A 22,901-nucleotide genomic window follows, 5' to 3' on the forward strand; every position below is an offset into this window, starting at 1 on the left:
TAAGACAGGACTGTGGTAAATAAAGACTCCATTCTTGGAGGGCACACACAAAGTAGTGTGTGCATCAGGACCCAGGGAAAGGAGCAGTGACCCCACAGGAGACTGAACCAGACCTACCTGCTAGTTTTGGAGGGTCTCCTGCAGAGGCGGGGGGTGGCTGTGTCTAACCGTGGGGACAAGGACACTGGCAGCAGAAGTTCTGGGAAGTACTCCTTGGCATGAGCCCTCCCAGATTCCACCATTAGGCCCAACAAAGATCTGGGTAGTCTCCAGTGCTGGGTCACCTCAGGCCAAACAACCAGGAAGGAGGGAAGCCAGTCCCACCCATCAGCAAACAAGTGGATTAAAGTTTTACTGAGCTCTGCCCACCAGAGCAACAGCCAGCTCTACCCTCCACCAGTCCCTCCCATCAGGAAGCTTGCACAAGCCTCTTAGATAGCCTCATCCACCAGAGGGCAGACAGCAGAAGCAAGACGAACTACAATTCTGCAGCCTGGGGAAGGAAAAGCACATTCACAGAAAGATAAGACAAAATGAAAAGGCAGAGGGCTATGTACCAGATAAAGGAACAACATAAAACCCCAGAAAAACAACTAAATGAAGTGGAGATAGGCAACCTTCCAGAAAAAGAATTCAGAATAATGACAGTGAAGTGATTCAGGACCTAGGAAAAAGAATGGAGGCAAAGATCGGGAAGATGCAAGAAATGTTTAACAAAGACCTAGAAGAATTAAAGAACAAACACTTAGAAGAATTAAAAAACAAACAAACAGAGATGAACAAAACAATAACTGAAATGAAAAATACACTAGAAGGAGTCAATAGCAGAATAACTGAGGCAGAACAACAGATAAGTGACCTGGAAGACAGAATGGTGGAATTCACTGCCACAGAACAGAATAAAGAAAAAAGAATGAAACGAAATGAAGACAGCCTAAGAGACCTCTGGGACAACATTAAACGCAACAACATTTGCATTATAGGGGTCCCAGAAGGAGAAGAGAGAAAGGACCCGAGAAAATATTTGAAGAGATTATAGTCGAAAACTTCCCTAACATGAGAAAGGAAGTAGTCACCCAAGTCCAGGAAGCACAGAGAGTCCCAGGCAGGATAAACCCAAAGAGAAACACGCGGAGACACACAGTAATCAAATTGACAAAAATTAAAGACAGAAAAATTATTGAAAGCAACAAGGGAAAAACGACAAATAATATACAAGGGAACTCCCATAAGGTTAACAGCTGATTTCTCAGGAGAAACTCTACAAGCCAGAAAGCAGTTGCACGATATATTTAAAGTGATGAAAGGGAAGAACGTACAACCAAGATTACCCTACCCGGCAAGGATCGCATTCAAATTCAAGAGAGAAATCAAAAACTTTACAGACAAGCAAAAGCCAAGAGAATTCAGCACCACCAAACCATCTCTACAACAAACGCTAAAGGAACTTCTAAGTGGATAACACAAGAGAAGAAAAGGACCTACAAAAACAAACCCAAAACAATTAAGAAAATGGTAAAAGGAACATACATATCGATAATTACCTTAAATGTGAATGGATTAAATGCTCCAACCAAAAGACACCGGCTCACCGAATGGATACAAAAACAAAACCCATATATATGCTGTCTACAAGAGACCCACTTCAGACCTAGGGACACATACAGACTGAAATTGAGGGGATGGAAAAAGATATTCCATGCAAATGGAAATCAAAAGAGAGCTGGAGTAGCAATACTCATATCACATAAAATAGACTTTAAAATAAACAATGTTACAAGAGACAAGGAAGGACACTACATAATGATCAAGCGATCAATCCAAGAAGAAGATATAACAATTATACATATATATGCACACAACATAGGAGCACCTCAATACATAAGGCAACTGCTAACAGCTATAAAAGAGGAAATTGACAGTAACTCAGTCATAGTGGGGGACTTTAACACCTCACTTACACCAATGGACAGATCATCCAGAAAGAAAATTAATAAGGAAACACAAGCTTTAAATGACACAATACACCAGATAGATCTAATTGACATTTATAAGACATTCCATCCAAAAACAGCAGATTATACTATCTTCTCAAGTGCACATGGAACATTCTCCATTATAGATTACATATTGGGTCACAAATCAAGACTTGGTAAACTTAAGAAAACTGAGATCATATCAAGCATCTTCTCGGACCATAACCCTATAAGATTAGAAATCAATTACAGGGAAAAAAAACATAAAAAACACAAACACCAGGAGGCTAAACAATACGTTACTAAATAACCAAGAGATCACTGAAGAAATCAAAGAGGAAATCAAAAAATAACTAGAGACAAATTATGATGAAAACAGGATGATCCAAAACCTATGGGATGCAGCAAAAGCAGTTCTAAGAGTGAAGTTTATAGCAATACAAGCCTACCTCAAGAAACAAGAAAAACCTCAAATAAACAATCTAACCTTACAACACCCAAAGGAACTAGAGAAAGAAGAACAAACAAAACTCAAAATTACTAGAAGGAAAGAAATCATAAATATCAGAGCAGAAATAAATGAAATAGAAACAAAGAAAACAATAACAAAGGTCAAAAAAACTAAAAGCTGGTTCTTTAAGAAGATAAACAAAATTGATAAACCTTTAGCCAGACTCATCAATAAAAAGAGGGAGAGGACTCAAATCAATAAAATTAGAATGAAAAACGAGCAGTTACAATGGATACTGCAGAAATACAAAGCATCCTACGACACTACTACAAGCAACTCTGTGCCAATAAACTGGACAACCTGGAAGAAATGGACAAATTCTTTGAAAGGCATAACCTTCCAAGACTGAACCAGGAAGAAGTAGAAAATATGAACAGACCAATCACAACTAATGAAATTGAAACTGGGATTAAATATCTTCCAACAAACAAAAGTCCAGGACCAGATGGCTTCATAGGTGAATTCTATCAAACATTTAGAGAAGAGCTAACACCCATCCTTCTCAAACTCTTCCAAAAATTTTCAGAGGAAGGAACACTCCTCTGCAAACTCATTCTATGAGGCCACCATCACCCTGATACCAAAACCAGACAAAGATACTACAAAAAAAGAAAATTACAGGCCAATATCACTGATGAATATAGACGCAAAAATCCTCAACAAACTACTAGCAAACAGAATCCAACAACACAGTAAAAGGATAATACACCATGATCAAGTGGGATTTATCCCAGGGATACAAGGATTCTTCAATATATGCAAATCAGTCAATGTGATACACCATATCAGAAACAGAAGAATAAAAACAATATGATCATCTCAATAGATGCAGAAAAAAGCTTTTGACAAAATTCAACACCCATTTGTGATAAAAAAAAAAAAAAACTCTACAGAAAGTGGGCATAGACGGAACCTAGCTCAACATAATAAAGGCCATATATGACAAACCCACAACAAACATCACTCTCAATGGTGAAAAACTGAAAGCATTTCCTCTAACATAAAGACAAGAATGTCCACTCTCGCCACTGTTATTCAACATAGTTTTGGAAGTCCTAGCCATGGCAATCAGAGAAGAAAAACAAATAAAAGGAATACAAATTGGCAAAGAAGAAGTAAAACTGTCACTATTTGCAGATGACATGATACTGTACATAGAGAATCCTAAAGATGCCATGAGAAAACTACTAGAGCTAATCAATGAATTTGGTAAAGTTGCAGGATACAAAATTAATGCACAGAAATCTCTTGCATTCCTATACACTAAAAACAAAAGATCAGAAAGTGAAATTAAGGAAACAATCCCATTCACCATTGCAACAAAAAGAATAAAATACCTAGGAATAAACCCTCCTAAGGAGGTAAAAGACATGTACTCAGAAAACTATAAGACACTGATGAAGGAAATCAAAAATGACACAAACAGATAGAGAGATATACCATGTTTTTGGATTGGAAGAATCAATATTGTGAAAATGACATACTACCCAAAGCAATCTACAGATTCAACGCAATCCCTATCAAATTACCAGTGGCATTTTTTGCAGAACTAGAACAAAAAATCTTAAAATTTGTATGGAGACACAGAAGACCCTGAATAGCCAAAGCAGTCTTTTTTTTAAAAAAATAAATTTATTTATTTTTGGCTGTGTTGGGTCTTTGTTGCTGCGCACGGGCTCTTCTCTAGTTGTGGCGAGTGGGGGGGCTACTCTTCATTGCGGTGCACAGGTTTCTCATTGCGGTGGCTTCTCTTGTTGCGGAGCCTGCATCTCTAGGTGTGCAGTCTTCAGTAGTTGGGGCTCGCGGGCTCCAGAGTGCAGCCTCAGTAGTTGTGGTGCACGGGCTTAGTTGCTCCATGGCATGTGGGATCTTTCCAGACCAGGGCTCGAACCCATGTCCCCTGCATTGGCAGGCAGATTCTCAACCACTGTGCCATCAGGGAAGCCCATCCAAAGCAGTCTTGAGGGAAAAAAACGTAGCTGGAGGAATCAGACTCCCTGACTTCAGACCATACTACAAAGCTACAGTAATCAAGACAATATGGTACTTGCACGAAAACAGAAATATAGATCAATGGAACAGGATAGAAAACCCAGAGATAAACCCACACACCTATGGTCAACTAGTCTATGACAGGAAGCATAGGATATACAATGGAGAAAAGACAGTCTCTTCAATAAGTGGTGCTGGGAAAACTGGACAGCTACATATAAGAGAATGAAATGAGAACATTCCCTAACACTGTACACAAAAATAAACTCAAAATGGATTAGAGACCTAAATGTAAGACCAGACATTATAAAACTATTAGAGGAAAACATATGCAGAACACTCTTTGACATAAATCACATCAAGATCTTTTTTGATCCACCTCCTAGAGTAATGGAAATACAAACAAAAATAAACAAATGGGACCTAATGAAACTTAAAAGCTTTTGCAAAGCAAAGGAAACTACAAACAAGACTAAAAGACAACCCTCAGAATGAGAGAAAATATTTGCAAACGAATCAAAGGACAAAGGATTAATCTCCAAAATATATAAACAGCTCATGCAGCTCAATATTAAAAAAAGAAATAACCCAATCAAAAAATGGGCAGAAGACCTAATCAGATATTTTTCTAAAGAAGACATACAGATGGCCAAGAAGTACATGAAGAGCTGCTCAACATCACTAATTATTAGGGAAATGCAGATCAAAACCACAATGAGGTATCACCTCACACCAGTTAGAATGGGCATCATCAGAAAATCTACAAACAACAAATGGTGGAGAGGGTGTGGAGAAAAGGGAACCCTGTTGCACTTTTGGTGGTAATGTAAATTGATACAGCCACTGTGGAGAACAGTACGGAGGTTCCTTAAAAAACTAAAAATAGAATTACCATATGACCCAGCAATCCTACTACTGGGCATATACCCAGAGAAAACCGTAATTCAAAAAGACACATGCACCCCAATGTTCATTGCAGCACTCTTTACAATAGCCAGGTCATGGAAGCAACCTAAATGCCCTTCGACAGACGAATGGATAAATAAGATGTGGTACATATATACAATGAGATATTACTCAGCCATAAGAAGGAACAAAACTGGGTCATTTGTAGAGATGTGGAAAGATCTAGAAACTGTCATACAGAGTGAAGTAAGTCAGAAAGAGAAAAACAAATATCGTATATTAACGCATGTATGTGGAATCTAGAAAAATGGTACAGATGAACCGGTTTGCAGGACAGAAACAGAGACAGAGATGTAGAGAACAAACATATAGACACCAAGGGGCGAAAGTGGTGGTGGTGGTGGGGGTGTGTGTGTGATGAATTGGGAGATTGGGATTGACATGTATACACTAATATGTATAAAATGGATAACTAATAAGGACCTGCTGTATAAAAAAATAAATAAAATAAAATTCAAAAGAAAGAAAGAAAAAGAAACAAAATACCAATGGCAGTTTTTATAGAACTGGAATAAATAATCCTAAAATTTGTAACAAACCAGAAAAGACCCCAAATAGCCAAAGCAATATTAAGAAAGGAGAACAAAGCTGGAAGTATCACACTCCCTAATTTCAAACTGTACTATACAGCTATAGTTATCAAAACTGTATGGCACTGGTATAAAAACAGACACATAGATCAATGGAACAAAATAGAGAGCCCAGAAAGAAAGCCATGCTTCTTTTGTCAATTAATCTATCAAAAAGAAGCTAGAAATATACTTTGGGTAAAACACAGTCTCACTGATAAATGGTGTTGGTAAAATTGGACAGGTACATGCAAAAGAACGAAACTAGACCACTTTCTTATACCACACACAAAAGTAAACGCAAAGTGGATTAAAGGCTTAAATGTAAGACCTGAAACCATAAAAACTCCTAGAAGAAAACATAGGCAATACACTCTTTGATATCACTCTTAGCAGTATTTTTGAATTTGCCTCTCCAGTCAATGTAAACAAAAGCAAAAAAAAAAAAAAACAAATGGGACTATATCAAACTAAAAAGCTTTTTCACAGCAAGGGAAATCATCAACAAAACAAAAAGGCAGCCTCCTGAATGGAAGAAGATATTTGCAAATGATATATCCCATAAGGGGTTAATATTCAAAATATATAAATAACTCACACAACTTAATATCAAAAAATAGATAATCTGATTGAAAAATGAGCAGACAACCTGAACAGATATTTTTCTAAGGAAGAAATACAGATGGCCAACAGACACATGAAAAGATGCTCAACATCACTAATCAACAGGGAAATGAATCAAAACCACCTCACACATGTCAAAATGGCTATTACCAAAAAGACAAGAAATAACAAGTGTTGTCAAGGATATAGAAAAAGGGGACTTTTGTGCACTGTTGGTGGGAATTTAGGTTGTTGCAGCCACTATGGAGAACAGTATGGAAATTCCTCAATAAATTAAAAACAGAACTACCTTATCATCCAGCAATTCCATTTCTGGGTATTTATCCAAAGAAAACGAAAACACTAATTCAAAAAGACATATGCACCCCTATGTTTATGTTCATTGCAGCATTATTTACAACAGCCAACATATGGAAGAAACCTAAGTGTCCACTGATGGATGAATGAATAAGGAAGATGTGATATATGTAATGGAATATTACTCAGCCATAAAAAAGAATGAAATCCTTATATTTGTGACAACACAGTTGGATCTAGAGGGTATTATGCTAAGGAAAATAGTCAGACCAAGAAAGACAAATACTGTATGATTTCACTTATATGTAGAATCTAAAAAACAAATCAAACGAACAAACAAAACAAACAGATTCATAGGTACAGAGAACTGGTGGTCACCAGAGGGAAAAGGGGTGAAGGATTGGGTGAAATAGGTGAAGGGGATTAAGAGGTACAAAATTCCAGTTATAAAATAAATAAGTCATGGGGATGTAATGTACAGTATAGGGAATACAGCCAACAATACTGCAATAACTTTGTATGGTGACAGTTACTAAACTTACCATGGTGCTCATGGTAATGTATATAAATGTTGAATCAATATGTTGTAAAACCTGAAATTACCATAGTATTATATGTCAAATGTACTTCAACTAGAAAATTAAAATTAAAAAATTAAAAATAACTTTAAAATGTGTACTATTATAATATTGACCAAGGTGGCCTTAACATTCCTCTCAGCTTCAGCTTAACTGAACTTTAGACAGGCTTCTTCCTGTCTCTGGCCCCTGACCTCCCTTTACTTACAGCATTTATTTTTAAAAAACTTGCAAATTCTTTCTCTCTGCCTCTTTGAGATATAAATCATTTAAGAAGCTTCTTGCAAGTTTTACAACCCAGGAATATCTTCCTCAAAGACCTGAGAGCCATGCCATTGAGATGTTATCATCAAGGAAGAGAATGCTCCTATCTCCCAGGTTCTGTGGAGGCTAGGAGCCTAACTCCAATGGGTACAAATCAGCAAACACAAATGGCCTAACCACAGAGAAAAACATTTACAAACTTAGGGTAACTGAATGTGCTCAACGCATCACACTGATCAACCTTCTTCCAAAAGTACTTCAGTATATTTCTACCAGCTCACCCCAGTGCTTAAAAACCCTATTGTTTTTCAGAGGAGTTGATTTCAAACTGCATTCTGGTCTCTCTCCCCTAGTGCAATAGTCTTGAATAAAGTCTTCCTTGTCTGTTTAACTGTGTCCACTATAATTTTTGCTTTGGCAATTCAAATACTTTGAATGGGTCACTACTATCAACTCCATGGCCAGAAGTCAAGTCAACCAGACCCCGGAGAATTAGTGCATCAACTTAACTAAAGTGTGATAATCAATCAGTACTAATGGATACATAAAGGAGAGGGAATCTGTCCAGGCCAATCATTACTGTCTCATTCAATCCCAGTAAGGAGAGTATATCTTTCATGTAATTGACCATAGCTATTATTAACTGGAAGGCTTTTTTTTTTTTTTTTAAAGTTCTCTCTGAAGCTTGCAACCACTTTCAAGATCAAGGAAAGTTTTGTCTGCAGAAGAAATCCACAAAGAACAGAGAGAAATGAGCTTCCTGCCCTCAAATAAAGTCTTCTCTGGATTTCTCACTAAATGTCTCATTTTTAAAGATGAAACCAAAGAAAAGGATAATACACTTAAGAAAGCTGAGGCTGAAATGCCTACATAGAGTCAAAATGTATGTCAAAATAAATACAGAGGTATGTTTGCTTCCCCCCCCCAACCTTCTTGTTTTTAAATCTAATTAAAAATGGAATGTCCAATAATTCTTTCTTAGCATAACTATGGAAGAATAATCAAAGCTATTGAAACCTCACAAGTTTTCAGGGCTAAAATGACTGCCAAGTGCTTTTGATCTGGGCCATAACCACCAGATTAACGTCCAGCTCGCCTGTAATCATTTCTCCAAATGAGATGGAACAGAGGTGAACTCCCCCCATTATTTCAAAACTTTGACAGTTTCTCTACTTGTTTTAGAAATATGGGACAGAATTAATATCTACTGCAGTAAACTATCTGCTTATGACACTATTTGAAGATATTTACACTAAAATATGTATCAGACTCTGCCCATTATAGATTAAATGTATAATCGATGGATTAGAATGCAGCTATCACATCCTTTCTCCCAAGCACGGCACACCATTTATCTTCATGCTTTTCAGAATTACTATTTACTGTCTTCCACAGATGCATTTATAATATAGTTTTTTTTCCCCCTTAATCTGCACTCAGTAATTAGATTCCTTACCCTTACATACAAATTTTCACTCACATGACAATATTTAGAAATGAGATATTGGGTTACTAGTTGGGGGTAAAAATAAAAGTCCTAGTTAGTTATTTGGTTGATTACTTCTAGAATGTTAAACCGCAGGAGGTGCCTAAAAAACCGAGTGCTGTAACTTTTGCCAAGTCAGGATTGCAAGGGAAAACCTTAAGAATTGGTTCTATTGCTTTCCCCCTTTGAAATAATTTACAAATGAGCATATAAATAAACATTTCTTCTCAGTACAAAAGATAAATTTTTAAAAAAGCATCCACGTTTGCAGCCCACATTTCTCTAGCAATGTTACCCATTTTCAGAGCTTTATCATTACATTCCCTTCACATAACACTCTTTACTTTTAGATTAATCTTCTGAAATGAGATGCTAAGGATTTGCATACAGATTTGACTATACAAAAATAGATATGGAATTAATAATAGTCTCTATATGTTTTAATTTATCCTAGACTGGAGTACCCTTGCCTGCAGCAGTATTCCTGGCTTTGAAAGTCATCAAGCTGATTTGTCTGCTCTGGGTTATGATGCCACATGCTGCTATACTGCCCCCTGCAATCAAAGCACTTGAGAAGACAGATTCCATGCCTTCCTCTATCGAGTATATTTTATAGATTGGCAGTTTTGATCTCCCTCCCCCACCCCAGGGGGGATAATCTGCATCTTAACAGCTTTCTATAGATACATCTGTCATTAAATATGCCATCTCATATCAGCATCCATTTTTAAAGCCAAGTTTTCCCTAACTTTGAAGTGCCACAGTCAAAGTTAAGACTTTTCAGCCAAAATTGAAAATGAACAATCCTGTCTTATACTTCTGAACTGTGACTTAAAGATATATGGCAGGTTCCCCCAAAGTCAAATAAGTCTTTAAAAACTGCCAGAAGGAATGAAAAGTTACCACCATGCTACCAGCAGGGAGAAATGCTTTCTATCATCAAGACAAGGGTAAAGCATTTTTCTTAAGCTTCCCTGTTCAACTCCCCACAAAACACTGTGACAAATGGATGAGTGCATGCCAGGGAGAAGATGACAGGTGACTGCGAAACAAACAACCTCTGTCTCCACTACTAAGAGGTCACCAACTCCTAAACTCGTGTTCAAAAGCAACAACTAGCCAATGCTGACAGTGTCCATAAAATAGTGTTTAGAAAAACAGCTCTCAATATTCGTTGGCCAGGGTAGGTCAAGTCTGGTGGCTCTGCTAATTTTTCTTTTTTTTTTCAGGGATAGAAACACCTCTGTTGATAAATAGAGAGTCCTACACGAAACTCTTCAGTAGAAAAGAGTTGTACTTAATGCAGCGCTAGTACCCTTACTGGAACAGAGCAGGATGCAAAGAACTGAACGTGTCCATGCTCTTAGGGAAGATGCTCCAGGCTGGAATTCTGTGAGCCAGCTCAGGATTGTGGCAAACTATCTTGAGTTCTCTGCAGTGCCAGCTTCACACTAGTCTAGGGGGTTCATTTCAGCAGAATGTGTGCCGTCAGCCTCCACCCCCAGCTCCTTTATGACTCTATCCTTGGGGGAGCCATTTAACAGCCAAGTTCATGTCCTCACATGCAAAATGGAGACAGTGAGACCTCTCTCATAGGTTTCAGGTGAACAAGAGTACTCGGTAAAGAGGCCATCCATACGGGAAGTTTACTACAATGGTGTAGTAGTGGGGCTTCCCTGGTGGCGCAGTGGTTAAGAATCCACCTGCCAATGCAGGGGACACGGGTTTGATCCCTGGCCCGGGAGGATCCCTCATGCCACGTAGCAACAAATCCCGTGCGCCACAACTATTGAACCTGTGCTCTAGAGCCCGCGAGCCACAACTACTGAGCTCGCATGCCACAACTACTGAAGCCCACGCTCCTAGAGCCACAACAAGAGAAGCCACCGCAATGAAAAGACTGTGCACCGCAACGAAGAGTAGCCCCCGCTCGCCGCAACTAGAGAAAGTCCGCGCGCAGCAACGAAGACCCAACGCAGGAAAAATAAATGAATAAATTTATTAAAAAAATACTGTAGTAGTTTGTTTATAAAAATTTCTTGCTATTTTCACAAATGAGTATTATGGAATATTGAAAAAATAAGTATGAAATAATAAATGAATGAATTTTGTAGTCTGAAATAGATTCCTTATAGTTCTTTTTTCTAATAACCACAATTACTGGCTGGTTTATAAAGTATCAAAGACTTTTTCCTTCTTTAATAGTTTAAGCATCTCCTCTGTAAATCTGCTCCAATTCTCAAAGACTAAAAACTTTACACTCATAGTCTAATTATCAAAAGCAGTAGGTGTGAGTTCATATGAGTCATTTTTTAAGAAAGCCAAACTCATTAATATTCCTTGATAAAAGGGACACCATAAGAATATTTACAATGAATGCAAAAATAAACTTTTCATTATCTTTTTTTTTTTTTTTTTTTTTTGCGGTACGCGGGCCTCTCACTGTTGTGGCCTCTCCCGCTGCGGAGCACAGGCTCCGGACGTGCAGGCTCAGCGGTCATGGCTCATGGACCCAGCCGCTCTGCGGCTCATTATCTATTTTTACATGATATTAGACCGTCCATATTTTGGGAGTGTTAATAATGCTCCATAAACAATTAAAGCCAAGAATCTTTCTACTAAATTAGCATCTTGAATAGAAGCATACTTAATCCAGGCATTAAATTAAAACTAGTATCCATATTATTTCTGTCACACTTGAGGAAACCACGCAAATGGATGGGTTATTAATATATTCAAAAGCCGCAAAGGAAGTCTCCAATTTACAAAATATCTATAAAGAAAAGGTTGATGCACTTGAAAATATAAATTATATTTATGTCACCTAGAGTGAACAAATATAAACTTGTAATCCAAAATATGTAAGGTATGCACCATGTGTTATTTTAAATAAGTGAACTAATAAATGATGGTAAAACCTACCACAATGCAGATGTCAGCTGACCTTTAAAATCTCAATAAAATTTGCTCTAACTCCAATTCTCCATTCTGCAGAAAGATGAAATCCTGCCTCCAAAGATTTCTGCACGCTCCTAGCAGGGTTAAGTTCTCAGGGTCCCCTCTGCCTGTCTCTAGTGTCCTGGTTTTGCTATGTTCTTGCTGGACCTTTTTCCTCTTTCCTGCCATCAACCAAATTCTTCAGCCATTCCCCATTTCCATAAAGTAGCTTTAATCTTCTTCTCTCCTCTTTGGGAATAAACAAAATGACATATTTCTCCTATTCTTAGATAGAGCAATTCAGCTCACTCTTTTTTCTACCTTCTTTTTCTAGATTCATCTAGACAGACACAAATGGATCATATAAACAAAGACTGTAATCACCATGAGAGGAATTTTAGAGCCAATGGGTGTTTTTTTAACTACTTAAACTACCAATTTTAAAGGCCACTAGACTACTATATTTTAATATGCAATCCTTTCAGAAAACAATGTTCTCCTCTAAACCAATGTACTTTAGAGTACCTCCTCCATTATTATCACTGTTTCTGTATGCATTTTAACTTTATATTATTGTTTATGTTTTAGAAACTAAACTATAGAAACACAAAAAGGAAGACATTATATAGCTCAGCTCTGTGCCCGAAGAAAGATGGTCAGTTAAACAATTAAAGACAATCAAATGATTACTGATTCTACACAAGTCTCCAGGTATGATTACTCTTCTATGTATCATCTACTTTCAGTCATGCCATTTGGAAGTTCTTTTTACAATGTAAGCACCTGTTTTGAGACCTTTGCTGTAACGGGTTTGTGAGGTTTCGTGGAAAAAGTATGGTTTTCAAACACCAGAGACACAGAGATCAAATTCCAGCTTTGTCAAATACTTGCTGTGTGATCCAGAAAAATCATTTCACCTCTTTAAGCCTCATCTCTTGAGGAGCAGTGTGAGGGGAAACCAAGTGCTACTTTGGAATAAAGGGCAGTCAGTTTAGGATGAAAGCTTTGATAATTATTTTGGAGAATGTAGGTGATCCGACTGCTTTCTTCAAACCACTGGGCTCTTTTAAAAGGATTGTAGAATAGTTCATTTCTGTTTGGCTTCCATTTCAGTACAATAATGTAATGGTTTTGTTTTCATCTCTTTCAGATGGAGAGTAGTAAAGGCTGGGGCAGAAGTGAAAACAGAGAAGAAAAAGTAACTGCTGTGGTCAGCTGGTTGCTGGGATCTGAAGCAACAAAGATTTCACTCTTAGTGGAATTCCAGTCCACTAGGAAGTTTTAAGTGGAATGTCAAGCTATGAAGCCCAAACCCTCTCCCAGGGGCAACAAACAGACCCTCTCCGGTACCTGCTCCCATAACACGACACACTTATTTCTCCCTCAAGCAAACCTTAAGCCCTTGACCCTCACCTAACTGGGATCCCAGCATGCTGAACTCTTCCAGTAGGATCCTCTGGGCTCTTCCCAGCCTAAAAACCTTCCATCGTGAGTGAATCCAAGGATTTTCCCTCTCCAGTTCTCTGCTGAGCACCACCAAAAAACAGAACAGAAATTTGCAAACTGGGATACCATAATTTCGTGGTTTCCAACTTAGTGTAGGCTCTGACACAATTTTTTTAAACATGTCAGTTCCCTCTGTTTGCTCTCAGCAGCTCCTCAGGCCCTCTACCTGGTCCTGACACGGCACGATCTCCACAGACAACCCTGCCCCTCCCTTGACTCCATGGCAAGGACCCTCTGCAGGTCCCTGCCCCTCCTCTCTGAGCTTACCTAGGTCCACATCCAGCATTGCCTCCTTCCCTGGAGCTGAAGGGGTCTCTCCTCTTCCTGTCCAAGACTGAACCCCTCCCAAACTCCCTCTGGCCTCTTCGGGACCCTGTGTCAGTGGTCAATATTGCTGTGCCCCAGACTTATCCCCATTCCTGGTACCTAGGAGCTGCTCTCAGCATTTACTAACCAGAGGACGCCCCTACTCCACTTCAAATTCACTCTCTCCTTCCCCTTAGCTATAGATGTACTTAATGCGCTCACATCCTCAAAAAAAGTTCCCTCCTCTGACCCTGGATTTCCTCCTTAGCTACTCTCTCTTCTCTCAGCCAAACTTCCTTCTTTTTCTTTCCTTCCATCTTTCCTCCTTTTTTCTTCCTAAAGCCAAAATGTTATTTATTAATTTATAGTGAAAAATACGGGAACTTCCCTGGCGGTCCAGTGATTAAGACTCTGCACTCCCAACGCAGGGGGCGCGGATTCGATCCCTGGTCGGGGAACTAAGATCCCACATGCCGTGCGGTGTGGCCAGGAAATAAATTAATTAATAAATTAATTAATTTTTTAAAAAGAAAAAGAAAAATATGGCTGTCACCCGGACTGAAGAATGTGTGTACCTAGAAACAGCACAGTCTCTCCCAGAGCACAATAATCAGAAAGTTGCTGGGTAAGCTCAGGTTCAGGGAGCCAAGTTTAGATGAAATCCCAGCTTTGTGCAAAGGTGGCCTATGTACCTGCAGCTGTTACTTCCTCAGTCTCCACCCACACCTTCAACCACTGCATTCTAGCTTCCACCTTCTTCCGCTCTCCGAAAACCGCTTTCACTGAAATTACCAAGCAGTCCCTGACTGAAACTGCAGAGGAGGCATTCTGGACTTAGATGTCCTCACAGTACTGGTCACGTCTCACGCACCCTTCAGCTTTGGCTTTGGTTTCTACACCATGCCTCCTCCTCTGGCCTTGCCCATCGCACATTCTCAGCTCCTTCCTTAGCTCCCCCTCCTCTGCGCCCTCCTGGCTAGTGTTTCCCCACCTTCTGCCCCTTTGCACACCACCTCTGGCCCCTCTGTGTCCTCATACTCTCCACCGCCTTCTCATCGCACCTGATTTGCTGCCAGAAACTCCTCACGTCCATTTGTTCTGAGAAACAGGAGGCAAGGTTCTATCTCTGAGTTTGAGGAGAGTGAGGGCATTACAGCTGGTGAAGGAGAGTGGGTGAGACCCTAGTGGCAGGATGTAGACAGGGTTTGGGGGCTGAGTGGATACATGTGGCAAGCCCCCTGTCAGCTGGCCTCCTCCCACTGGACTCAGCTGCCCGGGTACAGGCACAAAGCAGACCATTGGGTTTGCCCAACAGTGTGTGCCTGCCAGAGGGCAAGAGAGTTATTGAAACAGCTGCACCATGAAGCCCAAGCCTGAGCACAGGGAGGGGTAAATGGGCAAGTGGGAATCAGCCAATGGACCTGAGGCCAAGGGAGGCTGAAGGTGCCAGAAACTTCTGTGAAGCCTCTCGTGCCCCCGCACTGATTACTTCCTGCTTCACACTACTTCTGTACCTTGTAAAGCTGTCTATCATCACACCCACACACACCACACACTTTACTGTGTCATCCATTTAAAAACTGTGAGCCCGGACTACCCTGGTGGCGCAGTGGTTAAGAATCTGCCTGCCAATGCAGGGGACACAGGTTCAAGCCCTGGTCCGGGAAGATCCCACATGTTGTGGAGCAACTAAGCCCGTGTGCCACAACTACTGAGCCTGCGCTCTAGAGCCCACGTGCCACAACTACTAAGCCCGTGAGCCACAACTACTGAAGCCTGCATGCCTAGAGCCCGTGCTCCGCAGCAAGATAAGCCACCACAACAAGAAGCCCATGCACCGTGACGAAGAGTAGCCCCTGCTAGCTGCAATTAGAGAAAGTCCACGTGCAGCAACGAAGACCCAACACAGCCATAAATAAATAAATTTATTTAAAAAAAAAAAAACTATAAGCCCCGGCGTGGGACCTGTCTTTGTGGCTCCCGCACTAGCCTGGAACAAGACTCAGGGAGGTGAGGAAAGTTGCTGAGCATCTCCTGGTTGGTCAAAGTGGAGCCAATTTCACACTTGCATGTGCCCTCAATCTGTGACCTCAGAGCACCACAGTCAGCCTCTGCCATGCCCCCATTAGTTCCTAATACGTTGTATACAATTTTTTAAGATGCAAGTAAAATGATATTTGCACAGTAAAGTTACAGCTATGGCATTTTTAAAATGTTAATGATGCTTTATACTGTTGTAATTGTAAAGTCCCTTTAGTAGGTCTGAATAAATTAAAGTTACTTAAAATGGGGCAACGCAAACTTCATCTAAATTTAATCAAGATGAAAATAAATATATCTTCTAGGGAGTTATAGAAGCCCTAACAAATGTTCTTTCATTAGTGAAATACCTGAAAACCTCTTTTTTTTGCGGTACGCAGGCCTCTCACTGTTGTGGCCTCTCCCGTTGCGGAGCACAGGCTCCGGACGCGCAGGCTCAGCGGCCATGGCTCACGGGTCCAGCCGCTCCGCGGCATGTGGGATCTTCCCAGACCGGGGCACGAACCCGTGTCCCCTGCATCAGCAGGCGGACTCTCAACCACTGCACCACCAGGGAAGCCCCTGAAAAACTCTTTGATTGTCAGCTCCTAGAGGGCAGGAAGTGTGTTTGCTGAATTATTCTTATTTATCTATGAACCAGCACTGACTTTAATAAAGATGTACCATTCACCAAGAGAATCAAGAAAACACTAAGTGCCACTTTTGAGGAAATGCAGTACCATTTGTCTTATTATTGCAGTTTTAAAGCACTGATTTTGTAGTTAGTTTCCCATTATCCTGCTGCCATTTGACAAAAATGAAAAGGTAAGTTATTCTGCAAGATGAGCTCAGGATTCATTTTCACTCACAAAAAAAGGATCTTTTTAGTAGTTCACAAACAATATCTTACAATAGAGCGCATACCTTTCAAAGCACAACGGCAGGATATTTAATGCTTATTTTACTTCAGTATTGTGAATTTCAAGTAGAAACGATGTGGAGCATTTGTGAATTGGGTCACGATGTCAAATGCTAGAGGAGCCTGTAAAGTCTGACTATCTCTAACATCTTAAATTACATGCTAATGGGCATATCTATACAGCCCAGTTTTCTGAATTCATCTTTGCCTGTCTCCTTTTTAAAACCACGGACAGGTTTCCAGGTATCCTGACCCTAAAATGGACAGTGAGGGGGAGAGGGTATGTATAGAGAGGGAGCACACTGGAAATATCGAGTCCCTAAAGAAACATTCATTTTGTGTTCTGTGGAACAGAAATAAGCTCCCCAAATCCACATCCTATAATCCTTACTACCTTCACCTCAGGCAAAGCTTACAAAATACCAGAAGGATGCCAATGACCCAATCCCCCATCAATTAAACTGGAAATATTTAATTATTTGGTAAAGAATAAGGAATAGCCTCAAACATTTTCTTCTGCTCCAAAAAAAAATCAGGGTAACACTTCTAAATCAGAGATAGTCAGGGTGAAATATACCTGTCTTTTTTTTTTAAGGAGCCCATAGCAACCCCTCCCTATCCCTGGTTAGATTCACAATTGATTTATTGTAAGCTGAGCCTGAGGAAAGAGGCAGACGACTGAAGGTATTAGAAATGTCACTGGTGATTTCCTCTTCTTTCCAATTAAAGGTATTGTACCGTACACAGGGAAGTGAGTTTTTCATCTCAAGTACACAGTAGGGAGAAACAAACCTAAGAAAATTGTGATTGTTTTCATTAAGTATGGTTAACACAGGCAGCATATATTAGTGCAAAAGAAGAACAAAGGAAATGTATTTCCTTTCATAGTAGGGGAAAAACAAAGTGATACAGCAGTATGGACTGTAATAAGTTGATACCCTTAATACAATGGAAAAGGAAACATACAGACCCATATGGAAAGAGAAGTCAGCTTGATACCAGGTTGATAGATCTAGCCAGGCTAACATAAGTTTCAGTGCTTTCTTTAGGCCTCACTAAAGAAGGTATTAAGTAGTCGTATTTTGAAGTCTATGCAAGGGAAACTCCAGCACTTTTTTTAAAAGCTAGTTTTATAGCCCAAAAATAAAAGTAAGTAAGGAATAATTATTAAACTAATTATGAGAAACATATACAAAATTTAGAAAATGCAGTGCAAAATTTAGGAGTGCAGTACCTTAGCAATATATGAAAACTAAATGAGTCAAAGGAAGGGATGTAAGTTGGAATAAAATATAAATTATACTGATTTCATAAATCCATCACTGTTTTGTTATCTAAGTCAAGTACAGATCTGTTCCTTCTAATAGCAAGGATTTATTTGCAGCCAAGTTTAAGGTTTCTTCAACAAATCTAACAGGATACAGTCCTGGTGGCTTTTTTCTTAAATACTGAAATATATACTTAAAGAAAAAGGAATAAGTCACCAGATAAATGAGGTCTTTATCTAAATATATCTACATATATTAACATACACACTCATATCTAATGTGTATTTGGTATACAGGACCAGCAATTGTTGGATACACCTCACTTATCCTCTTTCTTGGTCCCAACCTTAACTTCATTCATTAATTACTGAGCACTTAAACCCAGACATGAGCTAGGTTTCTTCAATAAAAATCAGTGAATTGCCAATAATTGAGGCACTGCCCAGAGCAGCCAAGACTACAGCTGTATCCCTGGTTATTGAGGAGAGCAGAAGGAAACATGGGCAGAGTCCAGTGAATTTACTTTAAGTGCAAGGGGGAATTTTGTCAGAGCAGATGTTAAACTAGAGAAGATTATTCAAGGAAGCTTAGAAGTCTTCATAAGTATACTTAAAAGTGATTGTTTCGTCTGAGTACAAACATCTCAAAGTTACTCTTGGTAATTAAGTTGTTTGATTTTTCTATTCCTCTTTGTCCTTCACATGGAAATGCAGCGAGATCCATCTGGGTCACAAAATGAGTATCCTCCAGCTGAGAGAAGATGCAACTTTCTTCCCTAATAGGCAAACCTTTCAAAGGAGGACATTTGAGGACTTTCCAATAATAGGATTGGAAACACAAGGTGATAATGTGATGTCAATAACACATGCCTCACAGGATCCTCTGTGCCAGTGAAAAGTCAGCTATGAGGGGTTGGAAGAAGCATGTGGGTGTGAGTGAAACAAGATTGGCAACGAGTAGATAACTGCTGAAGCTGGGTTATGGGCACATGGGATTCATTATACTAGTCTCTCTCCTTTTTTCATAATCAAAAGGCTTCAAACAAAACCAAAGACAAAAACAAGTAAACTAAAATAATCAGAACCCCCAAATAATCAGGAAGAATGGGAGAGTAAACAGGAATAAAGGATTGGGATGGCATGAGTAACTACAATTCGCAGATAACAGAAAAACATTATTTTAGCCAATAACTTAAATCCCTTCCCTCAATGCACAGCATGGCTCCTACCTGGATCTATTCCCATTGCTTTACTCATCCAAATGGATTAACTGGGCTTTTACTTCGCCTGCCCTGTCTTTGAAAGACTGGCTCCTAGTCAGGCAGCCCAGGGTGAAAGGAAAAGCCAAGGACCTGGATAAACCACAAGGTGTGCAATACAGTCCATGAATATCAAAAACTGACAATCTAAACAATAGAAGGTTTGGTAGGAAAAGAGATGTGATTGGCCATTCATTTCCATCTTGAAATTTTACTCCACTCATCACTCAGAAAGCCACAGAAAGGTCAATTACTCCCCCATACACTGCTCTCTACAGAATGGTGCTCAGTAAATGACTGTTAATTAGCTTAAATGGCACCCTTGGCCGAATCGTTCAGATACACGTGGCCACCACTACCAAAGCCTGACTTGTCAATTTATGCCACAGTGAAAGTGTTTTGTAATAAATCCAACGTATGAGGCATGTTCTACCTGATATCCAAAGAAGACCGTCAGCCACGTAGCCAGCGTGACAGGAGAGGGACCGGTCAAAGGGCTGGACGAAAGTCCACTTGTTCTTCTTGGGGCAATATCGCTCAACGGTCGGCAGAACCTGGCGCAGTTCATTTCTGCCCCCAGCTGCATAGAGGTACTCATCCATGGCTCCCAGAACGAAATGCTCCCGGCAGTTCTTCATGGGTGCTATCTCTGCCCAGGAATTACTGCGGGGGTCATAGCGACAGGCAGTCCTCACGGCACACGTCCGGCCGCTGGCGTGCTCGACTTCCCCTCCTGCTACAAACAGGAAGTCCCCCATGACTGCCACACAATGGTGGCTCCTTCCCACGGGCATGGGAGCCAGCTCACTCCAGTTGGCAATGGCAGCTATGAGGGCATTCTCCTGATCCACGGGATTGAAGTACCTAAGTTCCTTGACTCTACAGACCTCACGCTTCTTCCCACCAATGATGTACAGAGTATCTGACTGGAAGCGCGGTTTGGTCCTGCGAGTCTGCCACACGGGCTGTGCGTAGATGCTCTGGTGGTACTCCAGGGCCTCGTTGACAAGAGCTGTTGCGGTTTCACTTGCCTGGACGAGGGGGTGGGACAGGGCAACTGTATGGAGGGTGTCCACGTCCATCAGGCCAAAGCGGATGTACTGCAGGAGCTCATCCATGTACTGGTAATGGCAGCTGTGTTCCAGCCACCTCACAGCTAGCTGAAACAGAGGCAGGGAGGTGGAGAGAGCACGAAGGTAAGAAGAAGCCAAAGCAACGTGGCACAGAGGCCGGCTGCCATGTATCCCTTCAGACTCTTAACACTTTTATTTTTTCTTACGAACCATGGAACACTCAAACATTGTTATACCCAGTTGAGGGATTTTTTTTTCCTTTCCGCATCAGCAGAGACACAAAAGAACTCAAAACACTGTTGGAGAGATTAGAACAATGTTAAGCAACACGGATAAGACTTAAAGGATCACTTGAGGTGAACAACAGTTACTTTTCAAAGAATGAGAATACGGTCGTGAAACAGCCTGTTCCCTTAGGTTTCATGCATAAGAGGCTTGGTTCGCCCCACCACCAGGATATGTCAACGGTGAGCCATGTCATCAGTTCAAGCAACATATGTCAACCTGTGAGTCAAGGTGCTGTATCAATATGAGTAATGTGAGAAAATATGTGATCATCTGAGACCACAGGATGCACTTGAGAGAAAATCAATACGACACTAGTAGCAAGATTTAGAAAGAAAAAGGACTTCTTTTCCCCCCCTGCAACTTTTGTAGGTATATCAAGAAGCAAGAGAAGAAAAAGAAAGATTGCAACCTATCAATTTATTTTATTTTTTCTCAACTAGTTTTCATCTTGAAAACAGTTGTTGTTTGTATGTGTAAGATACGGGCAATTTGTTAGAGCCATTTTCATAAAAACAGGATACAGAGGAGATTATCTTTGTATTATGGACACAAGAGCAGAATGTAATCCTAAGCTTTTTGATTAGGTCTAGATCTCTTTCAAGAAGGAAAGGGGTAAGAACTTTCGGCTATAGACAAATAGAATGTCTTAAAACTAAAGCAGGTGCATTAAGTCATAAATAACAAAATTGAATAGTAGTTTAGAAAATAATATCAACAAAAATACAATTCATGTTATGGAGCACCTGAAGTAATTTAATTAATTGACTTAAGTTTGGCAAAGTTTTCCACACATCAGCATAGAGAGGTATATCTAATATCTCCAGTCAACATATTTGATAGAATTTATTCTTAGCAGTACCTATATTAAACTAGATCTCCTAAGCAATATAAATGTGGACCTGAAGCAATTAGCATAAAAAAAGTAAAGAAAATACTGAATAATTCTGCTGTGTTTTACTTGCTTTCTGACCAGTGGAATTGGGGTTCTGGACTTCCTTTTTCAGCTGATTCATTGCACTGGGAAAAATGTCTACAGAGAAGACAGAAAGAAATGTAGTGCCCTCAGACCATTACTCCTTGACAAACGTGAGCTGGGTTTTCATCCTTGTGAAAAGGATCACTAAACCGTCTGAAGCATTAGATGATTTCAGGCTTTCAGAGTTTCTATATCCATTTGACAAATGGCTCTAAAAGGCAAGGCATATTTTGGGCATGTCTTTTTAGTTTTCCAGATGAAGAGTATGTAGCAAGTGAATCTGCTTCCAATATATACTGAATTGCATCTCTAAATGAATAATGAGTGAAGAGAAATGGAAAAAGAATGTCACTGGTTACCAGGTAGCCTATGGATGCCACGGAGGCAGACACAATGTAGGGCAGATGAGTGACACTCTATGGCTGTTTTTCTAGAAACTAGTATTTTTTATTTAAATAAGATACTAACCTGATGAAAAAAAAATTACCTGTGTATGGTAACACAGTAATAATCAAAGATAGTGCAGAAGAAAAATGTCACTCATCAATCACCAAGTCTCTGCTGGAAGTGGAGAGTTTTCCCACAGGCAACATCCTGGTTTTTCTCCACCCTAATTTTAGAAGTTTCAAGAGATGGGTTCCAATTAGAATTCTACAACTTAATAAATGATTTTCCATTCTTTGCCCATAGAGCTTTCAAAAGTTTTCAGGGATAACTCAAGGTTACTCCTTATGCACAAGGTAAAATTTTCTGAAACTTAATCTTTCATATTGCTCCTAATTTGAGTAATTCCAGATGGTACTGCTTTGTTTTGTAACGAATTTCTTAGCATCCTGATATCCTAATGTTTCTGCATCTTGCATATGGATACTACAGGAAAACAACACTGGAGAAAGAGCAAATAAACATTCATGTCTCTATAGCCTCTTTTTATAGCACAGTGCTGCCCATTTAATTACTTTTCTCCTTCCTCATAAATCAGTTCTTCCTATGCCCTAATCAATCTTCTAGCCCATCTCTTAACACTCTCTGATTTACCTTTATCTTTCTAGCAAACAGTGTCACTTACTGTATAAAAGATATACAAG

At 39.8% G+C, this 22,901-nt stretch overlaps 1 protein-coding gene across 1 annotated transcript in view; it reads right to left on the minus strand.

The window, feature by feature from the left end:
• Positions 1–22,901, minus strand: part of KLHL32 (kelch like family member 32) — a 268,165-nt gene that overhangs the window by 34,531 nt on the left and 210,733 nt on the right. The window contains exon 8 of the mRNA XM_027090215.1: positions 19,910–20,636. Coding sequence (XP_026946016.1) covers positions 19,910–20,636 — 727 coding nt within the window. The remainder of the gene's footprint in view (positions 1–19,909; positions 20,637–22,901) is intronic.

Source organism: Aethalodelphis obliquidens, unplaced genomic scaffold (assembly GCF_003676395.1).
Source record: "Aethalodelphis obliquidens isolate GAN/ISIS:26980383/991018 unplaced genomic scaffold, ASM367639v1 scaffold3, whole genome shotgun sequence".
Lineage (NCBI taxonomy): Eukaryota > Metazoa > Chordata > Mammalia > Artiodactyla > Delphinidae > Aethalodelphis > Aethalodelphis obliquidens.